Source organism: Abramis brama, assembly GCF_963993115.1.
Source record: "Abramis brama genome assembly, chromosome: 14".
Classification (NCBI taxonomy): domain Eukaryota; kingdom Metazoa; phylum Chordata; class Actinopteri; order Cypriniformes; family Leuciscidae; genus Abramis; species Abramis brama.
Window position 1 is genome coordinate 13,881,346 of NC_139976.1, and position 23,046 is coordinate 13,904,391.

General features: G+C 39.3%; 1 protein-coding gene across 2 annotated transcripts in view; it reads left to right on the forward strand.

The window, feature by feature from the left end:
- The window catches only part of zeb1b (zinc finger E-box binding homeobox 1b), a 59,221-nt gene extending 36,394 nt beyond the window's left edge, over nt 1-22,827 (forward strand). For both annotated transcript variants that reach the window (XM_084134252.1, XM_084134253.1), the window contains exons 2-8: nt 6,817-6,984; nt 14,005-14,160; nt 15,548-15,750; nt 16,054-16,165; nt 16,580-18,273; nt 18,625-18,805; nt 20,011-22,827. In XM_084134252.1, the coding sequence (XP_083990378.1) occupies nt 6,817-6,984; nt 14,005-14,160; nt 15,548-15,750; nt 16,054-16,165; nt 16,580-18,273; nt 18,625-18,805; nt 20,011-20,714 (3,218 nt within the window). In that variant the 3' untranslated portion in view covers nt 20,715-22,827. The remainder of the gene's footprint in view (nt 1-6,816; nt 6,985-14,004; nt 14,161-15,547; nt 15,751-16,053; nt 16,166-16,579; nt 18,274-18,624; nt 18,806-20,010) is intronic.
- Nucleotides 22,828-23,046: the final 219 nt, after the last annotated feature.

The following is a 23,046-nucleotide window of genomic DNA, read 5'->3' on the forward strand; positions in this document are numbered from 1 at the left end:
GCTTATTGATCTCAGCCAGAATTTTTATATCGGTGCATCCATATTTTTCCCATCTCTCTTCCTCTCTGACATCAGGAACGGAGACGCACATCACATGAATTCTAAATGCTTTACAAATGGGGCCATGCTGTGTTCCATCTGCTTCTTTTGCCTCGATGACATCTCCTAGGGAACAGGTCGCCCCCTACAGCCCAGAGCAGAGTGTGCAGCCCAAAGCCCAGCCTCTGAAAACAGAGAACAGAAACATAATGATACAGGCCGCATGTGGAATCCGAGTCTTTCTCAGGAGTGGGTTTGCACACTCCCCAGACGCACAGAGATGTGTGCGGTGACAGGCTTTTGTTTGATGTAATGGCTCTGTCTTGTTGTGGTTAAAGTGTGTGCGAGAGAAAAGAATGCTGGGTGGGGATGTGGTTTGAAGCCTGTGACACACTGTGTGTGTTTGCCAGTGAAAAAAAAGAAAGAAGAGTTTGTGTGTAATAAAGGATTGCCATTCAGTCAGAACATGCATAGTCCAGAAGGGTTTACTGCACTTTTCTAGTTCTGCTTTGTTATTTTTCAGTTTTCAAAAAGAAAAACAGAAAAGTGTGTGTTTGTGTGTATTGAAGCTTTGGTTTATATATAGGTCAGCTGTAGCGCAGGGTTTGTCTTCATTCCTCCAACGCTGCTGTATGGATACATTCTTCACACTATGACAAATCCAGCTATGCGTTGTACAGTTATTAGAGCTGCTTTACAAATGTTACAGTTAATGACAGGAACATCCATCGGGATCCATTCACTCAGCAAGTTTGATTTCCCATCATCCTCTTCACAGGCACTTGTATTACAAAATGGCTTGTACAGGGCTAACTAGATTTTCGCTATGGGGTTCTTAAAGAGTTCTGAGTGGTTGCTAAGGTGTTGCTATGCGCAGTCGCAGTGAGGTTTCTAAAGTTTTTCAGTGTGGATTCTAGGGTGCTCTAGGTTGTTTGCTATGGGGTTGCTATGCATTCACTAGTGTGTTTTGGTGGGTGCTAAGATGTTACTATGCAGTTAAGATGTTATGCAGTTAAGACGTTCCTATGCAGTTGATAGAGTCTATTCAGTGGGAGCTCAGGCATTGCTAGGTGGTTGTGATCTCGATCTGAACTCTGATTTGTGATGCTGTCTGAATCATAATGACACTGTGTTCATTCGTTGGCCAGAGGAGAACTGCCCCCCCCGACTGAGCCTGGTTTCTCCTACGTTTTTTTTCTCCATTCTGTCACATGATAAAGTTTGGGTTCCTTGCCACTGTTGCCTCTAGCTTGCTTAGTTGGGGACATGGACACTTAATATTCAGCAATATTATTGATCTGACTTTACTGAACTGAAATGAGCTGGACGATGACATAACTGTTTTCTACAGAACTGCTTCATAGATGAAATGAACTAATTTGACTGTTCTTGGTGGGTGCTACGGCGTTCCTAAGGTGCTATGGGGTTGCTAGGATGTTCTAGGTGGTTCCTAAGGCATTGCTATGCAGTTGCTAGGGTGTTCTTGGTTGGGGCTCACTGCTCAGGCATTGCAAATGTGTTCTCTGTGGTAGCATGAGGTTGCTAGAGTGTTCTTGGTTGGGTGCTAAAGTGTTGCAAGGGTGTTCTGGGTGGGTTCTAGTGGGTTGCTTTTTGCCCCAAATCAGATCTCAGTACATGAATGGGATTTTTTTCCATCACCCTGTTTTTATGCACATTTTGAAGTATCGCATCAGAAAAGATTGATGGAAACACCAATTAAAAAAAAAAAAATCCCTTAATTCGCAAAAAAGTGTTTACGCTCGCTTGATGTGGTTTTTGACTTGTGAGAAAAAGAGTTGCAAATAATGGGAGATGGAAATGCATTTGTCAAATAAATTCTGATGTAGCAAACATTAAACCCATGTGACTAACCGGCTGTTTCCGCTTATGGTGTTTTATTTACTGTTGGTTTCTAGGTTACCAATACCACAGTCATCCGCTCGAACAACTTGATGGAAATTCACCTAATTTGCTTTTTTTTCTGTTTTTTTCTTCTTCTCCAAACTTTGAAAATATTCGCCTCATGTTTGGGTGGAATCCCAGCTATTGTTTGTCAAATCAAATAAAGTAACAGCACACCTATCCTCATCAAAATGATGATTTGAGGAATCATTCAAGTCCTTATCTAGTTGCGCACCAAAGTTTAATACTTATAGGTCTGTTTAAATCGCTAAAGCTATGTGAGCAACAGTAACATGCACCACTAATTAGTCTTTGCAGTTGAAAAGCAACAGTGCAGTATGTTCCTGTTGTAATGAAGGTTTAAAAAAAAAAAAAGCCGACACAGCGATCTGTCGTTATGGTCCAGCCACTGAGGGAGAGTGTTATGATTGGACATTCCATGCATAGCTTCTCTCACCGGGGTTGGAGGAGCGAACTAGAAGCTCTCTCACTCCTGGACGAACAAACGAGTGAAAAAACCCAGCTATCCATTCTTACTGTAGCCTCCTTCTAAAACAAACAGCCATTCTCTCGCCGCAAAGATAGCTTTGGAAAAAAAAACACGTTCATAAGCCCTAAAGGCAACTGTGTTTGCAATGGAAACTCAATTATAGGCCATTAAGTTTTTTTTTTTTGTAGAGATCATCCAGCTCGTGTTGTCATATGTTGGTTCGGGCAGACTTACAGGTATACAACAAGTTACTTTCCATACAAAGCTCAGGACTTTGGGAGGTAAACGTGGCTGTTGCTGTGAAGAGGAAAGCATGCTGTAAATTACTGCTATGGTGCCCCCCTCAAGATCCCTTCATTGGTGATAAATCCCATGAACAGAATCCTGACCGAGGTATCAGTGTGCCCCAGTGATTATTTTCTTACACCACAGGCCACAATGATTAATATGCTCTGCAGAGAGTGTTCCAGGAGAGAGACACTCCTGAAAGATTTAACACACTGTTTGTTCTCTTAGCACATTTGATTCTTACTGGCTAATTCTATGTATCTTCTCAGAGTGGCAAACTATACAAAGGTCAGATAATTTATGTTTTCATTCATGTACCATATTGTTGTTAGATTTTAGAGATCGGTGTCGGTTGTTGTAGTATAAATACCATCCTAAATGTAAGGTTGGTAAGATTTATATATATATATATATATATATATATATATATATATATATACACACACACACACACACACACACACACATATATATATATATATATATAATCCCGTTTTTACATTTAGATTACCTTTGCACTCATCTTATGCTACCTTAAAGTTAATCTTTAAAACCATTTGAATTTAGTAACACTGTAAAATGTAATAATTTGCAAATATAAAAAATGTATATCCATACATTATAATATTTTGATGCCTAAATGCACTTGTATCATTTAAAATGACAGATTTTTGTTTTTAGATATTAATATTAATATCGGTGTATTGCTAGATTTGTTAATTTTGAACCAGCAACTCGTCTTACTTGTCTAAATCACGCCATGCTTGTGCTTGAATAACCTCTACATAGAGATTGAGTGGGCAAGTAGCAGATGAGAATGTTGTAAGTGGCAAAGACTCATGGGAAACCTGCAGCTCACCTTCCTAAATGACAAATCAATAACTCTTGTCTGCCTCAAAGTCTCATCTGTCTTTTATCTGAGCTGAAGTTTAGAAAGAAGAAAGTTCAATTCATTATTTAAAGTCTCTATTTTTGATGTAATGTACTGCTAACAAGCAGTTGACCTCTACCCAGGTGAGTCAGGTTGTGTATGTGTACTCATTTAGGGAACTCTTTAATGGGCATTTATCTGTGTGCCTTGACAGATATCACTGCAGTGCCCTATTAAGTGGTCTCGAACATGTTTGCTTCGGAGAATCACCTGGAGTTCTGGGAATACAGGCTTTATCATGCAGGTAGCCTACAGAGTAGCAGATTGGAGTCCAGTTTTTGCCCAGTCAACATATCACCTCACTAGGTTGATTGTAAAATCCATAGTTGAGGCCTAGCTGGAAAACTGATTGACCTGTAGGAATGTAGACTCATTAGGCTAATGGTTTCATAGGCTGACTTGACATATTCATAGTGCTGTGCATGCCGGCAACACATGCAAAGACCAATGAATGTTTCGGTGGAATGTCAATGTTTGTATTTGGACAAGTGTTTGTGATATTTTGAGAAATACTGTAGGAAGTACATTTAGCAAGCATTTATATAACTGAGTAATAGTAGAGCCTTGGCCTGGTGGTTAGCGCACATGTTAAAAATACAATGAATTTCCTGTTTTTTCCCTATTACAGGGTTTTGAAAAATATGTATATCACCTTGTGAGGAACCTTCTTCCCAAAATATTATGGCAGTTGTATATTTTAATGTGTACAATCCATGTACACTACAAGTTTTGAAATAAGTCTCTTATGCTCACCAAGGCTGCATTTATTTGATCAAAAATACAGGGGACACTGACCTCTAACCTCTCTACTTAAGGTACAGATGTTGAATGTTTTATGCTGTCTTTTATGTGTTTTTTTTATTTGGGACAGTTTGTTCTTCCCGTGCCTTCACACCGTTTTAGTTTACAGCTCCAGCATAATGTGAGCTATTCCTTTCTCGGTAAACCGTTTGTTTAGTCACTTTTCCTGTGTGTACCTCCTGAAGGCTGTAATGAAATCTCTCATGTGGAACGGCGGAACAAGGCTCGTGGCTGTTTGTCACGGATCATTCACAGTGAGCTCACACACTTTCTGCTGTCCCTTTACTTCTGTCTTCTGCTGACTAGCCACACCGTTTGCCTCCCTTGGCTGAACAGCCTGATGGGATTGGTAGCATCTCCTTCACAGTACACCGAATTGACTGTTGTGGTGATCCGTGCATCACTCGGATAGGTTTGACAGAACTTGTGGTTAGTGAGCGATGGGACTATCTTTATGATTGTGAATTTTTTTCTTTTCATTTCGCTATAGACAGCAGTTTTCAATCACGGCACATGTCGAGACTCTACTTTCAGTTACATACATAGACATGCCACAGGTCTTTGCTGTGATCCATGACCTTAAAACCAAAGATGGAGTGTGAGATAGAGAGAAAGAAAGAGGTTAAGAGGTTTGTACATGCCCAGAACAGGTGGAGAATGAAAGTACAGGCCAGAGAAATAAAAGAAGATTGAGAGTGTGAGAGGAAGAGAGAGAGAGAGAGAGAGAGAGAGAGAGAGAGAGAGAGAGAGAGAGAGAGAGAGTTGGTTAAAGAGTGCAACAAAAAGCACAAAATCAGCTGAATGTAAATGTGCCAGATAAGCCCGGTAGAAGAGATATTGTGTGTGTGTGTGTGTGTGTGTGTGTGTGTGTGTGTGTGTGTGTGTAGAGAGAATCTACGGCCAGCCCCTCTGCTGACTTTGCTCCTCTCAAAGGAAAATTGATTTGGCCAGAGAGAGGTACTTAGATGAGTGGAAAAGAAGAATGACAGGGCGAGAGAAATGGAGAGAGAGAGAGGAGGAGGATGGAGAGGAAGGCTCTTCTATACACCTATTTCTTTCCCTGCAAAAAGTACACACCTGCTGTGCATGGTCAACAATGATTCACATATATTACCTTGATAATTACTCCCCGTCTTTTGTGTCATGTACATTGAATGCGTAAATATCTGTATTGGAAAATTTGCTTTTTTTTTACCAATCAAAGAGATAGATCACCCAAAAATTTGTGCATAATTGACTTACCTTCATGTTACTCCAAAGACTTTCTTCTGTGGAATATAAAAGAAGATATCTTGAAGAATGCTTCAACTGTTTGGACTCCATTGACCATGGACACAATTTTTTATTTTATTTTATTTTCAAAATATCTTCTTTTGTTCCTCAAGAGAAAGACTGACATAAGGGTTAGTAAATGATGACAATTTTCAGAATAACAGTAATACAGATTCCTCAGGTGACCACAAAGTCTTCATCCGAAACACGTAGAAGTGCTGGATGTTTCCAGTCACTTTCTTTTAGCTGAATTTATAAATCTGAGCATCTAACCTCCTCTTGATTTATGCATGCTCCATTAGAGGCCTTGTCCTGCCAGCACTTACCTTTAACGAATGAGAACTTGTTGGGCGAGCTTACCACTCCGTCATCCGCTGTTTTAATAGAATGTCAAATCACACTTAGCCTAGCATGCAAACACATACATTACTAATTAAGGTCGTCTGGCCTGTTACAGAAAATCAATGGTGTTTTAGCTCGATCTCTCTTTCTTTTTCCTGTGCTGCTGAAATGGAGGTCAACCAGTCCCTCCTCTTTGTCAAAAAAGTAAACAGGCATTTAAACGTTACAAAAGGCCTTATTTTCCGATTGCACACCAATAAAAAAACATGTTTCTTGTGTTGTATGGTAAATGACCTCACTATTATAGCACCTTGATCGTCATTTCACGTTTGAGATGATATGATTACAGTGTCTGGCCATGTCCACACTGAACCGTTTGGCCACAAATGGTTTTAACACAAGCCATTCTGATTTATTGATTCAATCTCGAGTGATTCTTTGTCTTGTTTCATTGGCTCACTGAAAGACACAGGAACTGCTCCACTACTATTTGGTATTTAATTGAATTATTCCCTTAAGTACACTTCATCTCTCTACATCTCTTCAGTCATCTCTCCCGCTTCAACAATGGGCTTCATCTGAGCTGCTGTGTCTCTCTTTAATATTGTCTGGCTCTATCTTGTAGTCATTTATACCAACAGCGTCTTTCCAAATCTTGAGGGTTTCATCAACCCTTTTGTGGTTTGCAAGCATTTGCAGGCTCCATGTGTTAGCATTCACTTTAAGTGTTGTGTTTTCTCTGTCTCTGCAGTGAGTAACTACAGTCATGTGCTGGAGGGCCAGTCAGACTCAGATGATGAAGATAAGCTTCACATTGTGGAGGAGGAAGGGAGTCTCCTGGACGGGGCTGACTGTGACAGCGTGGCCCCTGACGATGACCCCAATGGGGCCGCCGACCCGGACGGCAGATGGGATGATGGTAAGCCCGCCTCATTGAGACATATCGTTATCAAGAACTCTCTGTATATTGAGTCTCATTTTGGGTTCATCTGATCCTGATCAGCCAAGTTTCTCAAGGAGTGTTTACATAGGACATGTTCAAAAACAGCTAGATGTAACAGAACGCAGGTGTTTCAAGATGCATATTTTAAAAGTTAGACTATTTTTAAATTGACATGCTATTTCAAAATGGCAACGCTTGTGACAGGATGCTCCAAAAACAGTGCTAGACGTGACGCAACAGCCAAAGACGTCTGTCTGAATGTGTATGGCTGTAGCTGCAGTGCTTTTCCATGAGGGTTTGCTATGTAAACTGTCTAAAAGCTTCCTGTCATCACACTAATTAAAGCATATATAAAAAATATGATAAATACTGAGAAAATCTAACGGGGGAATAAAATCAAAGACTATAGATATGCAAAGACGATCACTTATCTATATGGCGGAATACGTCCTACCTTCTAAATAAAAGAGCCAATCACTACCCATGTAAACCTGAGACGCTCGCTTAGGACTGCACATGCACATTGCCTGGTTTAGCCTGAAAAATAAGCTTTAAAAAACATTATTTGAACGTAAGAAGCGACAATTAAGAGACAATTCATGTCAGATTTTGTTTTTGATTTAAAATATGTTATTTAAATGTGAGTTCGCCAATCAGTTTTTGAGATTTCAGTATTCCCCCATTCAAATAGATAGGACTTGGCATTGCAAATATGGCCTCTGAGTGAACAGACTTTCCTTGAAAGGGACTTTGGTAAAATATTCATCTTATTATCACATAAGAAAGACTAAAAAAAAATATAAAAAAATGGGAATTCGTTGGTCAAAGAATGTGGGAACCCTATAGATAAATTAGTTGACTACAAATTGACTAGTGAGTTGTTTCGCAAATAGTTAACTGTCATCAGCATCATCACACTTCCAGGTTTTATGGTTTATTAAAGAGACATGAACTCTAATCTCTCTTAAGGTGCGGTCACATTTACCGTTGTTCAGCTAATTTTCGGAGGCAAAATCCAGTCATTTCAGTAGGAATCCATGCATCTGGAATTTAATGTGAAGGCAAAAGATTTTCCTACACAGATTTGGCAACGGATTTAACTTGCTGCATCGTCTAACCGAAAGCAGCTTGATTTGGTGACTTCTGCCTCACTATTACTGGCAATGGACAAAGTTTTTGTAAGTGAAATTTTGCTAATGTCTCCGCAATCTAAGACTAGAATAATAAAAAAAATCATGGGGAAAACATTAGGAAAAAAAACATGGGAATTCATTAGTCAGAAATTATGGAAATCCTGTAGATAAACTAGTTGACTTTTCAAATTGACTGGTCAGTTAACAACAGCCTCTAGACGGTCATCATCAACATTATTACACTTACACAAACGTTATTTTAAGGGTACGTGAACTGTAATCTCCTTTAGAGAGAAAATTCAAAACCATTCTTTTGCTGCCTTTCAAGCACAGGTATTTTCTTTAGAAAATGTAGACCTAGTTTTTATTGTGATGCTGAAATCTTGGCTCTATCTGGATAATGATCTGTCTTGATAGAAGGTGACTGGGATACAATAGAGCTCTTTTCTCTTTTTACGAAAGGCATTTCTCCTGTTCTTGGGTTAATGTGTATTGCCTGCAGTGTGGGGATTGTTTATGCTGGAAAAGGTGAACACAAAGTCTGTTGTGTGTGAGCTACCAGCATGCTATTGTGCATTAAGTTTAGTGTTGCGGGACGCAGGAATCATGGCAGGTAATATACCGCTGCTATAACCACAGCAACTGCTTGCACAGCAGCCTCGCGTTCAGTTTTTTCATTAAGTACATTTTCTCTCCACTCTGTATTTGTAGGTTTGCTCCAGAAATTCATAGTTCTCTGTCATTTTAATTCCTGCCAGTATCCATTCATTCATTCATTCCTCTCTCCCGGCTTCTCTGTCAGTTCTCTGCAGGATGAAGCTTCAGTGAAGGAGAAAGTCATTGTTTTTGGCAGAGCTCTCCAAACATTAAACACTTCACAGAAACCTGAGTTAAGAGAAAGGGACTACACTCTCGCTCTCTCTCTCTCTCTTGAATGTTTCTTTTTACCTCCATACCACCTTCATCTCTTTGTAGTCTTTCTGTGTCCGTGTGTTGCTTCTTTGTTGTATGTAGAGTGTTCTTTCAATAAAGTGGTGTTGTAAGTCTGTAATGTTTTCCCAGAATTCTTTGCGTGTTCTTCCTTTTAACATGTTACAGCACAGGATCCAAGCACCTGTTGCACCTTTTCTCCTTCATTTCATAGCTTTAGCCTCTCCATTGCCAATAGCTCAGCTGCAGAAAGAGGCCCAGATATACGAGCCATTAGGAAGCGTGTCACATAGAGAAATTGGTCTGCCGAGATGTAATGTGCATTGTTCTCTTTTCTCAGATGTCGTGTTTGAGTTATATACACTTCTCTGCCTAAGCTTCCCATCATTCATAGAGCTCCGGGCTATAAAACAGCCACTAGCCATAATGGTTCAGGACTATCAGTCCAACTCTCACTCTCCATTCCAGGCTATCCTACACCTTTCATTATTTTCTTTTTTCTTTCTTTTTATCTTGGCAGCGATCTCTATTTTAGAGTACCACCTAGTTTAGAGACAGTACGGCTGACTCTCTGTGGTCTCTCTGTCTGTGTTTGTTTTAAGGCTGCAATTCTTGTGCGCCCCTCTACCTCAACCTCCACTTTTACTTTCCCTCCGTCCGTGCTATACTTCTCTGCACTTCATTCTTCACGATCAGATGACTGGCCGCTCGCTCACTGTCAGCTCTCATGTTCTCTGAGATGAAAAGGCTCCCCTCGCAGTCATTTATGGAGAAATACTCTGTAAACCAATACATGATTACTATCGCATGGATAGTGACGCTGCATATCCAATTTTTTATGTCATACCGCTATATTATTTAACCACACATTTTTTGAACAGGCATTAGGAATCAGCCATTTACGTAATGTGGTGTGCATAGGCACCTAGCATAATGGAACAAGGAACATGGTGGATGGGTTTACCTCATTTTTGACTAGGTTTTAAAGTGCCTGAGCATATGGTGATGGAGTAATTGGTCACTGGGGAATGTGCTGTAAGTGCCTTACTCATAATGGAAATCCCACCAGAACTTTAATCAGGAAAAGTGAAGCTGGTGAATTCTGGGAAATGTAGTTCTGGCTGCTCGTCTGCGCTGAGAGGCACACAATAAGAATCAGAATCACACATGAATCTGGTGTCCTGTTCATGTTTACATATATATATGACCCTGGACCACAAAACCAGTCACATGGGTCAAGTTTTTAGATTTATACACCACATGAAAGCTGAATAAATAAACTTTCCATTGATGTATGGTTTGTTATGATATGATTTTGATATATTGATATGTGATATTTGGCAGAGATACAACTATTTGAAAATCTGGAATCTGAGGGTCCAAAAAAAAGCAAAACATTGAGAAAATCGCCTTTAAAGTTGTCCATTTATGTTCACGATTGTGCTGCATTCACTCACAAAAATACATGTTCTATATATTTACGGTAGGAAATTTACTAAATATCTTCATGGAACATGATCTTTACTTAACAGCCTAATGATTTTTGGCATAAAAGAAAAATCTATAATTTTGACCAATACAATGTATTGTTGGCTATAGCCACAAATAGACCAAGGCGACTTGTGAGATCCAGGGTCACATATATATATATATATATATATATATATATATATATATATATATATATATATATATATATATATATATATGTATGTGTATATGTATATGTATATGTATATGTATATATATGTATATATGAAGAGTTCAGATGCAAATGCCTCTAAGTGCCATCTGAAATTTTCTTCTAGAATGATCATTTTTATCAAGCTCGTATATTTAAGTTCAGTAATTTCACTTAAATGGCAATGAAAATTACCTATTAATTGTCATTTAAGTGAAATTGCTGAACTTAAATATACGAGCTTGATACAAATGATCATTCTAGAAGAAATTTTCAGATGGCACTTAGAGGCTTTTGCATCTGAACTCTTCATATATGTGTGTGTGTGTGTGTGTGTGTGTGTGTGTGCCGCCTAATATTTAAGATTCTTTGATGAATAGAGCTCAGATAAAACAAACAGCATTTATTTGAAATATAAACCTTTTGTAACATTATAAAACAAAAAATTACTGTCACTTTTTGATCAATTCAATGCATCCTTATGAATAATTTCTTTAAAACAAAATCTTACTGTCCTTTTGACTTTTGAACTATCTCTATATACATTATTATCAGTATTATTATATATTATATATCAGCATTATTATCAGTATCAGTATTATCATTATTTTGTAATATATAATATTCATTATTACAATTCTGAGTCATTTTGATCTCTTTGCCCTTATAATTAATCAATGTAGCCTACAATTCATAACCTCCACCTATTTACTTCTGATGGACATTCCAGGTTAGAGTGTATTATGTGCATAGGAGTGTTGTCTGTTCAAACCAGTATCTGATACAGGCTTCATTAAAAGGGTCATGTGAACAACCTCACAGAAAAATCAGATTTGAGCAGAAAATCAGATTTGCTTCACATTCAGCTGCGGTGAGAACCAACCGTAACTGTTTAGTGGGTTTTATGGATATTGGAACTACGTTCACAGTACCTCACAAGATTTTATGCACATTTTCCTTTAGTTTCTCAAGTTAACCGTCCCAAGTTAAAGTAAATCTATGAACTGGGTGAGCTTTGACACTCATGTGACTAGTGCATCATTCTCAAATCAAACCAAGCCCATCACAGAGCACTCATGCACTTTATCTGACCTTCACCCTTAATGTGTTTCACAAGGTCAGGATGTCAATATATATTCATATTGACAATATATTGTCAATATACAATGCATGTATTGTACTGTACGTGTGTTAGCTACTTCACTGAGCTTAGCACATATCTTTTTTTTTTTCTGTTTTAGTTTTAGCTTGTTGTACAATCACAAGATAATCTCTGTCTGCCTTTGTGAACAGTTTATTATTGTATGACCTGAGGGGATATTGTCCCTCACAAAATGTCACAGGACTTTTATTAATGTGGTGTAATAAAGTGATAACCTAGATTGTGAACGTTTCTTGGAAATGGTGTAATGTGAAAGATCTGAGTGTAGAATGTGGAAGGACACTCGTCCAGCCTCACTAACATTCATGTCTATCTCTGGCCCACTTATAATGTGAGATTGTCACAGCTACAGTAGTGTTGTGATGTCATGACAACGGCATGCTGTAATGGCTGGCAAAGCTTGGAGCAAGAGCTCTTGTAATCATCTGTTTTTTACTAGCAGAACATCTCACACCCAGATTTCAACACGATTTAAACCTCTCAGGAACGTTTGGGAGGGACCTACTGAAACATTTGCCATTGAAATCACTTGAGATCATGATAGAGTTTATCTTTTTCAGTGTGTCCATGGTTTTTCTGTCTGCAAATGTCAAGAGCATAGTTTAAATTAATATGCAAATGAATATATAACATTTGCGTAGTGTTCTGTTACTCTTTTATTCTAGTGCCTACTTACATGATGATGGGCAGTGTTACTCAGCAAATTACTGACAAATATGTTAGTTAGGGTGTGATTTTATCAACGATAACAAAGATGAGACGAAAATAACAAAAATATTACGAGAAAACAATAACACTGCAAGATATTAACAATTTAAAATGTTTTTAGATTTATTTATAGATTTACAAATGTTGGATACATGCAATAAATGAATAAATGTTTCTACTTCTGTAGATTAACGTTAACTAAATTCTTGCCATTTCAGTCAGAGTAAAATGGAATAAAATGAATAATTAAATATATATATATATATATATATATATATATATATATATATATATATATATATATATATATATATATATATATATATATATATATATATTATTAAAATAATAAACATTTAAATGTTAACAATTAAAAATAAATTATTAAATGAACTGATAATAATAATAAATATTGTCAATTTAATATACATTTATATTATAATAAATAACTGTAAAATAAATAAATAAAAAATAACATAATGACAGGATATGTCTTCTATGTATAGAACCAAGGACGTCCTTCTATACCGTGGTGAGAAAATCCTACTTGTCAGACAAATAAACAGTGTCTTTGTGAATCAGCGTCCCTTATGGAGACATCAGTGCTGACAAGGGTAGAGTGCACTACAGAAAGAGCTGCTGAAAAACAGAGTGAGAACAAGCAAAAGAACACTGACATAAACAAAAAAAAAAGCCTTCTTCATTTAGTTTTTCTCCCTCACATATTGCAGGATCTCTTAAATCGTTCCGACACACAAATGCACAAATGTCCTCAGGTGTTTCCGAATGTTGTTTTGACTCGCTAGCAAATGCCATTAGTTGTAATTGCTGACATTGCGGACTCATTTTCAGTATACGCATGAGAGAGCGCATAGCTAAGGCACAGAACAGTGTGCCGCCCGGGGGCTCAGTTTCTCCCGAAGCCTTCGCTTGTTCATTTGCAATCGTTAGTTGAACCAATCTTTCGTTTGTGAGCAAAAGAGAATGAGAGTACATTTCTCAAATTAAAGAAGCTCATTTAATGGGGACGTTGAGCTCAGATTGTGCATTAAGCCCAAAATTGAATTAGCTGCACCAGAGTCATTACTTTTTCATTTGCTTTTAATAGGTAAATGTGCATTCGAGGACTAATATGTGTTTTTGTGGGTGTACATACCCATGTACATGAATTTATGTATCTAAAGCTCATATCCACTCAAACTCCACTAAGTATTTAACTAATGTACTGTTTAATAGTGAGTCACCACTAAGTATTTTGGCTGTTGCTCTGATTCAAATTATTCATCCTTCATATTTTTATCGTGCACTGGGCCATATCATACAAGTGTTTACTCTGTCCACAGACACAGCAGTGAGTAAGTGTGTATTTGCATGTGTTGCAGTGAAAGAGGAGTGCGTGTCAGACGAGGATGAGAGGAGCAGAGATGCTTTGGTTGAGGAGATGCTCCAGCAAGGAGACACGGCCGTCATCTACCCCGAGGCTCCAGACGACGAACCGCGTCAGGGCACACCAGAAACCAGTGGACATGATGAAAATGGTAGACATACACGTTGTAAATATCACTCATGATGAACACAAATACAGATGCAGGAGCAAGTGTGTGAAATTCAAGTAATATTAACTTAGATTTGCCATTGGTTTGTGAGATTTTTTTTAAAGCATGTGTGACAACAGAGATTGCTTCTTGTGAATAGCAAATTCAAAATCTCTTTTTACTTATGTGTAATCAATCTATTTTTGTTGATCTATTGTTGTTCCATCAAATTGTATAACCAATTTATGCAGGAACCTGTTAAACCTGAGGGTTCACATACGTTTTCCTTAAACTGTATTGTAGCCTCTTTCAAGGCTACACAAATGTCACAAATGTCTTTCAAATCTCATACATGGAGACAGACACAATAGCCACACTTCACATGACCACTAATGAGTCTGAAACGATTTTTGTTACACCTGCAACACCTGTGCAAATCTCCCATACCTGAGCTACTTTCTCACGTCCCTGTTGCTGTGTTTGTGTGTGAGAAAACGTTTCACCTGACCGGAGGGAGAAGTTTAATAGGTGACCTGTTAACAGGTAATATGTTACCTGTGTGAGAGCTAGACAGGAACCCATCCAGGTGTTTTCTGCTAATTTTTCCATTTGACATTTGATCATTTTGACCAAGATATGTTAATGATGGTTAAAACTATAAAAATCTTTCCTTAAATTTAGACATTTGGTTTGAGAAATATAAAGACGATGGTGTATCCGAATTTGAATGCAGCATAATGGCATTGCAATTAAACATATTAATGTCTTAATAAATTATACTATATTAGTTTAATTTACCAGAGTGCCCTGCACTCAAGTGACAAAGATTTGGCATCCGTGGCTTTATTATTTTGTTAAAATGTAACAGGCTTCACCAGCATATTGTTTCTTTTTTTATGGAATCCATTGTTCATCCATGTAATTATTTGCCTTACCTAGCTGCCATTCCTTGTTCTTTTCATTTTGGCTGCTGTTCTTTAACTCTTCATGCTGGAGATATTTCAGAATGGGAAGTGTCACACATTAAAGATCTTCTCTAACTCTCATATGCTCATTCGTCAGTGCATTGATCCATGTCTATACACACACACTGCACAGATAAATGATCTATGCCAGAAATCCATGCAACTGGATTCCTTTCTATTACATCAGTTTACTTGCACACCTCTTCAGACATATTTGAACAACGTAGTAAATAATTGTATGCAAATTTCCAGATATTTGCAGCTACTGATAGAGAACATATTTTTCCCCCATGTTTCAAATGTATAATTTTGAAGAAACAAAAAGAAGAAAAAGATAAAAGAGGGAGGCATAGAAAATTATGATAAATACACACATGAACTTTACTCATTTGTAATATGTTCTCTTTTCTCTCTCTCACTTTCAGGCACGCCAGACTCATTTTCTCAGCTTCTCACCTGTCCGTATTGCTCTCGTGGCTACAAGCGTTACACCTCACTGAAGGAGCACATTAAATACAGACATGAGAAGAGCGAGGACAACTTCAGCTGCTCTCTCTGTAGCTACACCTTTGCCTACCGAACACAGCTGGACAGACACATGACCGCACACAAAGCTGGCCGAGAACAGGTATTCTGTCGTTAATCTTTAATGTTTTTAGACTATTGTGTATTGTTGTGAAAGCCAAAGATTGAAATCCAGACTGAAAATGGTTGGATTTAACACATGGGTAACTCACAAGGCTTATATCACTCATGCAAGACCTATAGAAAAGTACTAAAAGCTGTAAAATGTAATCATTAATGTTGTCATTAAGCAATTCAAGCATATATTTCATATAAAGGCATGCTTTTCATGAGATTTTACACTTACAGATAAATGACAGCAGTATTGTTCACCCAAGTATAACGCATTCTCTCTTACATTCTTTAGCGGCATGTTACTCAGTCAGGTGGAGGAGGGAATCGAAAGTTTAAATGCACTGAATGTGGCAAAGCCTTCAAGTACAAACACCACCTGAAAGAACACCTGCGCATCCACAGTGGTGAGGGCTGCCTAAAATCTGCTAGAGTAATTTGTGTGTGTGTTTGCAAGCATGCATATGTGTGTGCAATCATTCACTTCTTTGTATAAATTTGTAGGGCAATTCAGCATTCAAGTACTTCAAAGAACTTTCAGTACTTTCTGTCAAAGAGAGTTTGTCCTTTAAACATTGCGCACTGTTTTTATAGCCTTTACTGTTTGAACAAAAAAAGCTTTTTCTGAGTTGTAATAGTTTCTTTTTAGGACCACCATTGAGGTGACTTTTTTATTGTACTTGAATTTCCCCTCCATTCTTTCGATCATCACAAATCTGAAACATACAGTGGTGTCCTCAAAAGTAAAAGCAATAGAGTTGAAGACCTTGTTATATGTGAAGTGTCACTTGTTTCATTTCTTCATTATGTGTGTTTTGTAGGAGAAAAGCCTTATGAATGCTCCAACTGCAAGAAGCGTTTCTCTCATTCCGGCTCCTACAGTTCCCACATCAGCAGTAAGAAGTGCATCGGCCTCATCTCAGTAAACGGGCGGCCACGACCTTCTCCCGCCACCGGGGCTGCCAAGACCCCGCAGTGCTCTTCCCCATCCCTGCCAACCTCTTCCCCTACAGCACGTGTCCAAGTCAGAGACAAACTGGACAACAGCAAACCCCTTCAGGAGCAGCTTCCCTTGACGCAGATCAAATCTGAGCCACTGGACTACGAGTACAAGCCTGTGGTGGTGGCCCCATCTGCTAGAGGCGTAAATGGCATGTTCCAGGGTGGGGCGGCAGCCCCTCTCCAGGGTGCCGTACAGGCTGTTGTGCTCCCAACAGTGGGTCTGGTATCCCCAATCAGCATCAACCTGGGGGACTTACAGAATGTGCTGAAGGTGGCAGTGGATGGCAACGTCATCAGGCAAGTGCTGGAAAGCACGCAAGCTAAAGGGCAGCAAGCAGGGACAGGAATCGTTGGAGCAGGAGGGTTGGGAATTGCCCAAGCATCCCAGCAAGTCATCCAGGCCATTAGTCTTCCCATCTTGGATCAGGATGGCAATGCTAAGATTATCATCAACTACAGTCTAGACCCGTCACAGGCCCAAGCACTCCTTCAAAGTCCGAAGAAGGAACCTTTGGGGTTGAACACAGAGGTCTGCAAGGCTCAGAAGCTGCCAGAGGACCTGACTGTGAAGACAAATAGGGACAAAACCACCATCACTGTGGATGAAAAGAGTATGTTACACAATGACACAACACTTAAGCACTGTGGTAAAGATGGACATAGGGTAAACGGGAAAAATCTTGATGGGAAGATGGACTTGGAGGAAGGACTGTGTCCTGGTCAGCCTCCTCTGAAGAACCTTCTCTCCTTGCTTAAGGCTTACTTTGCCTTAAACAATGAACCCACCAAGGAGGAGCTGGCAAAGATATCCGAGTCTGTCAGTCTTCCAGCAGAGGTGGTAAAGAAGTGGTTTGAGAAGATGCAGCTGGGACAGATCTCCATAGACCCCTCCTCACCCCTGGCTGAAGACGAGCAGACCACCCCTGGGGATTTGGATGGGACTAGAGGTGGATCACCCAGAACAGAGCCGGATGATCAAATGAACTCAGAGGAGCAAGGGGAGAGGGAATGCAGTAGTCCAGTTGAGGGCATAGCAGCTGGGGTGAATGGGATCGAGAGTGTCCCTACATCCCCTTCACCACTAAACCTATCGGCCGATGGTCCTGTCCCAGTCAGGACTCTTGAGGAAGGCGAAGGACCTCTCGATCTGTCGCTACCAAAATCCGCTGCTACAGCTCCTGTGGCTAGCGGTCACGTTAACACTGTTTACTCGGCTCAAGAGGAGCCGCTGAATTTGACTTGCACAAAGAAGGAACTGCTCAGCAATGCAAGCACCAATGCTGCCATATTTGCCAGCCAATCAAGTGCCAATCCCATAAACATTGTGACCACTCAACTGCCCACCCTAGTGGCTATCACTGACCAGGGACAAGCACAATGTCTACGTGCACTTGCCACCACTAAACAGACCATCTTGATCCCGCAGCTGACTTACAGTTACACCACTACATCCTCCAGCCCAGCAGGGGCCGACACACCACAGAAGAACATTATACACGTCAATGGCATTAAGGTGAGGACCCCACATTCACTGTATGTTAGCTTAAGGGTCCACAACGGTAGCTCTAAACCAGGGATGGGGAACGTCGGTCCTTGAGTTTAGTTCAAACCCAAAACAAACACACCTGAACAAGCTAAACAATGTCTTCAGGATCACTAAGGCTACAGGCAGGCTTTTGAGGTTTTTTTTAGTTTTTTTTTTTTTTTCAGGGTTGGAGCTAAACTCTGCAGGATAGCGTGCCCTTCAGGACCGACGTTCTCTGCTCTAAACTAACATTCGAGTGTATATACATAAATGTGCCCACAAATGTATCCTTGGTTATATTATTTCAAATACAATGATCTGCTTTTTCTCTTGATGTAGGAGGAGAAACAGGAGATGGGGTCAGAGGTCACCTCAACATTGGAAGAACAGACAGACTCAGACTCAGGGCCGACGAGGAAGAAGATGAAAAGGACAGAGAGTGGGCTGTACGCCTGTGACCTCTGTGACAAAATCTTCCAGAAGAGCAGCTCATTGCTCCGCCATAAATACGAACACACAGGTAGGATTCTCAAACACCTATATCACCAAGGAGAAAAGTAGACATTAAGAAAGCAGTTAGGCCTGTTTTTAGATGTTCCTTCATACACAAATGGTTGGGCATTCATAGAAATATGATTTGAAGTGATATTGAAGGGGAAATTATTACAGAATACGTTGTATTGCAGTAATTTTACCTATTACACTGGGAGCAGAACTGAATTTTAAGTTCCAACCACTGTTAAATTACACGTGCTGGAGGGTGCGGTGACTTATTTTCCCTCATCCTCTGGCCAAATACATTACCTTCTCACACCGAACCCAGGCTGTTACATCAGTTCTCTGTTTGTAATTTACACTCCTCCTCCCTCTTTTGCTCTAAAAACATGAGAAGTTAGCAAAGCCAAGAGCAGGTCACCTCTCACTGTTAAGATACCTGGCCAAAAAGCGAGCAGCACTCATCCAAATGACATCACAGCGCCTTGAACCACAAGTTATGCTGTCTTTTTTCTCTGAAGCCACAGTTTATAAACTTCTAGGCCTTGGTGGAACTGGCCTGTCTTGTGCACCACAGCTTGTTTTGATTCATTGTTTGGTCTTATTGTCCATGGCTACATAACAACATGTAATGCAATTCTTAATGCTTTAAAGATCCAGAGTTGAAGGCTGGGTGTGGGTGGATTTTCAAGTGCTACATATGGAGATTACAAGATTTTTTTTCCCAGCTGGGACCCTTTATAAGTTGAACTGTGTGACAGTGGATATAATTGACGAAAATTAGTCAATTTAATATGTTGTACTGTTGCATAACAGTGTCAATCAGCTAAAAAACAATTATTATAAATTTCCAGTGTACATGACATGATTTTTAACACCTTAAAGGTGCATTTACATTTGCCCAATGCTACACTTACACAGAAATCACTTTGAAACGAGCAGTGTTCCATTGGTCATCACAGTGCATTTGCCAACTTGAACATGCAAAATATGCATTGGGAACTTTTTCTCCCTATTGAAATTATGGGATTTCTCCTACAAAATTTGCAGAGCAACGTTAAATGTGACTGTATCTTAAGACATAGATTAACAGAATATGGACAGTACTTCCATCCCTTATAAGTCTATAATAATCTCAGAAATGATTGTATTTCACCATGTATATTCTGGTAACAGGATAAGTACTCCAAGATGAATACTAATAGAGTGCAACTTCTTCATCTCCTGCAGGAAAGAGGCCTCATGAATGTGGGATCTGCAGCAAGGCCTTCAAACACAAACACCACCTAATAGAGCACATGCGCCTGCACTCCGGAGAAAAGCCGTACCAGTGTGACAAGTGCGGCAAACGCTTCTCCCACTCCGGCTCCTACTCGCAACACATGAACCACAGATACTCCTACTGTAAGAAAGAGGCTCAAGGTCAAGGGCTAGGCCAAGGAGTCGAGGAAGAGGACAACCACGGCGAGGAGCAGCCTCCGACGGGAAGCGCGGCGGCCTCACCCCCTTCCCACCTGGACTCGGACGAGCGGGGGAGTAGTACCAGAGAGGATGAGAGTGAGGAGGAGGATGAGATAGGCTCTGGGAGCTTAGTGGATGAGGATGAGATTCAGGTGGTCAAGATTGGAGAAGAGGGAGACGAAGACGACCAGGGAGCAGATGAAGACCAGGAAGGGGAGGGAGAGAGGATGGAGGAGGCGGAACAAGAAGAAGGTGAGAGCGAGGAAAATGACGGACAGATGCTGAAAGTTGTAGTGATGCAGGATGAATGTGAAGAGGAAGAAAATGGGGACGAGGAGCGAACGGCGGAGGAAGCCCCTGAACACATGAAGGACACGACAGAAAGAGACGAGGAAAGAGAGAACCCGGCGGACAATGAGAAAAACAGTGAAAATGAAGAAAACACAGCCGCTACGAATGGAAGCGTGAAATGAAGAGAACTGTTTTTAAGACCCTTATTCTTTATGAAGTTGTTTTACAAAATTACTAATTTGAAGGAACAAAAAAGACGTTTTCTCTTTGCAGATGTTTCTCTCTCTTCCTGAGAACTGACTGTGTTAAGACGAGAATGAGGCGAGGAAGAGAGCGTGACTGCTCTTACGCTGCATTTAAACCCACTACTGTGTATAAACCCCCAGGTGTGCCTGATAAATACGAAATAGTTACTTTTTCCACATAAAGACGATTTTCAGTGTTTGAGTATGGTTTGTATAAATGCAAAGTTTAACGAAAAAACGAACAAAAACAAAAAAGAAAATGACGCATATACGGACTGAAAGCTATACACGTTTTGGCTAATAATGTTTTATTACTAAAACGCCTTGGGTCAATTTCTTTTATCAGTATTACTAATTTTTGTCACTCTCGGTTTACCCTGAAAAGCTGTACAGTTGGGAGAGAGAGATTTCTATACGTTTTTATTGCCAATGAACAAAACTCAGTATTTTCTTGCATTTGAAGGAAAAAGTATCCTGTGCACTACCATATTCCCAGTTTACCTATGGAACACCTATGTGGGCCTTGTGTTGTTTAATGTCTACCTTCCAGTATTAGCGCCCCAGACGTTATTCCCGAAGCCACGCTAGTGCTCGCTAGCACATCATTTGTCTGTCGTCTCATTTCAAGGACACTGAGCCTTAAATGTAAAAAAAGATTGATGTGGTTATGGTGGGAGGGCTTTAATGAATTCCAAAAAAAAAAGCCAAGACATCAAAGAAAAACCTTAGTAATCCCGGACAGCTGGTTTTAAACGTAGTCTTCATCATGTTTCAGGTGATCGCCATAAGTCCCTACCCATCATCCACCCTTATGCAAAAACATGCATGTTGGAAGTGCCATTGAACAGTGCTGTGCCGTTGCTGTGACGCCTCCACTAAGCAGCACACTCGCGTGGGGCTCATGCTGTCTTCGTTTTTAGTAGCAAAATTTTGGACCCCTGCACCTAAACCACTAGTCCTGACTAAAGGACAAGACTGCCTCTTTTTTTCTTTCTTTTTTTGATCAATCCAGTATAAAGACTACATTGCATCAAGAATTCAGGAAAGACGATCGATGAGCAAAAAGGAGTAAAAAAAAAAAAGAATCTCTTTTTTCAGCCTTGAAGTATTTTCCCCGTTTGGTGCACTTGTTTCTCTTGTTATCTTTAGCAGCACGACACTTTTTCTTCAGGTAACAAATGTAGGCAGATATGATCAATGAAGAATTCACTTTTAGTGTTTTTCGGGTTTTTTGTGTTTTTTTTCGTCAGCCTTTTTACCTGTCAGTATTAATTTTTGTCTTGTTTGTATTGAAGTTTTTTCGTTGTTTGTTTCAGTGAACATTGTGTAATTTTTTTTTTTGTTTGTTTTGTTTTGTTTTCAGTAAAGGCAGTATTACCCCTCCCATCCCTCACCAGTATAACTTTACATTTTTAGTTTTAGAGACCTTTTATATTTATGTGTCTTATTTTTGTATTTTCTTTATGGTTATTTATTACACAATGTAGTGTACAATACTGTAGTTTGTATTAATACAATAATATATTTTAGTATGAAGAATAATTTCGAAGATAAATGAATACAAAGCTGGGGGAGAAACTCTAGCATTTCAAAGTGTTTTAAAACAGAAAAGTATTATTTTCAAATTTTCAAAATGCATTATTTGAAGAAGAAAAAAAAAGAAAAAAACACCCCTAAAAGTATATCAGAACTGTTACCTTTTACACGTCACTTTCACGTTACTGTCTCTTACCCCACTATACTTTGAAGCTACTGAACGTCTGAAAACTAATTGTATGCTATACACGCATGAGTCTTTGCTGTTGTATCGAAAGATTGTCCTTCACCATGAAACTGTGCTGCCCTTTTAATGAAGCCAAAACATCATCAATGTGTTTTTTTATTATTATTTTTGGTTGTGCCAATTTGTAACTCTCTTTGTCTACATCAAGGCAACAAAGTCTTTTATATGTCCCTGTTTTAACCTTTTTAGTGGTAGCTTTTTGTTTGATTGTTTTATTTTGTTTTTTAATGACTCCCCATCTCACAATAAAATACTTCAAGAATTCAACATTTACAGCTTTTCTAGAATATTTCCATTACGAGAGATGTAAATCTTCATTAGTCAGAAGAGTTATAGGCATACATTGCAAAAGATGAGGTGATTTTTAGACATTCACTGTGAATAAAATCCTCTATAGCACCAACAAAAATCATTGATTGGGATCAGGTTGCCATGTGGGATTTTGGATGGAGGGCATGAATTATTAATGCAGCAAAACATAAATCT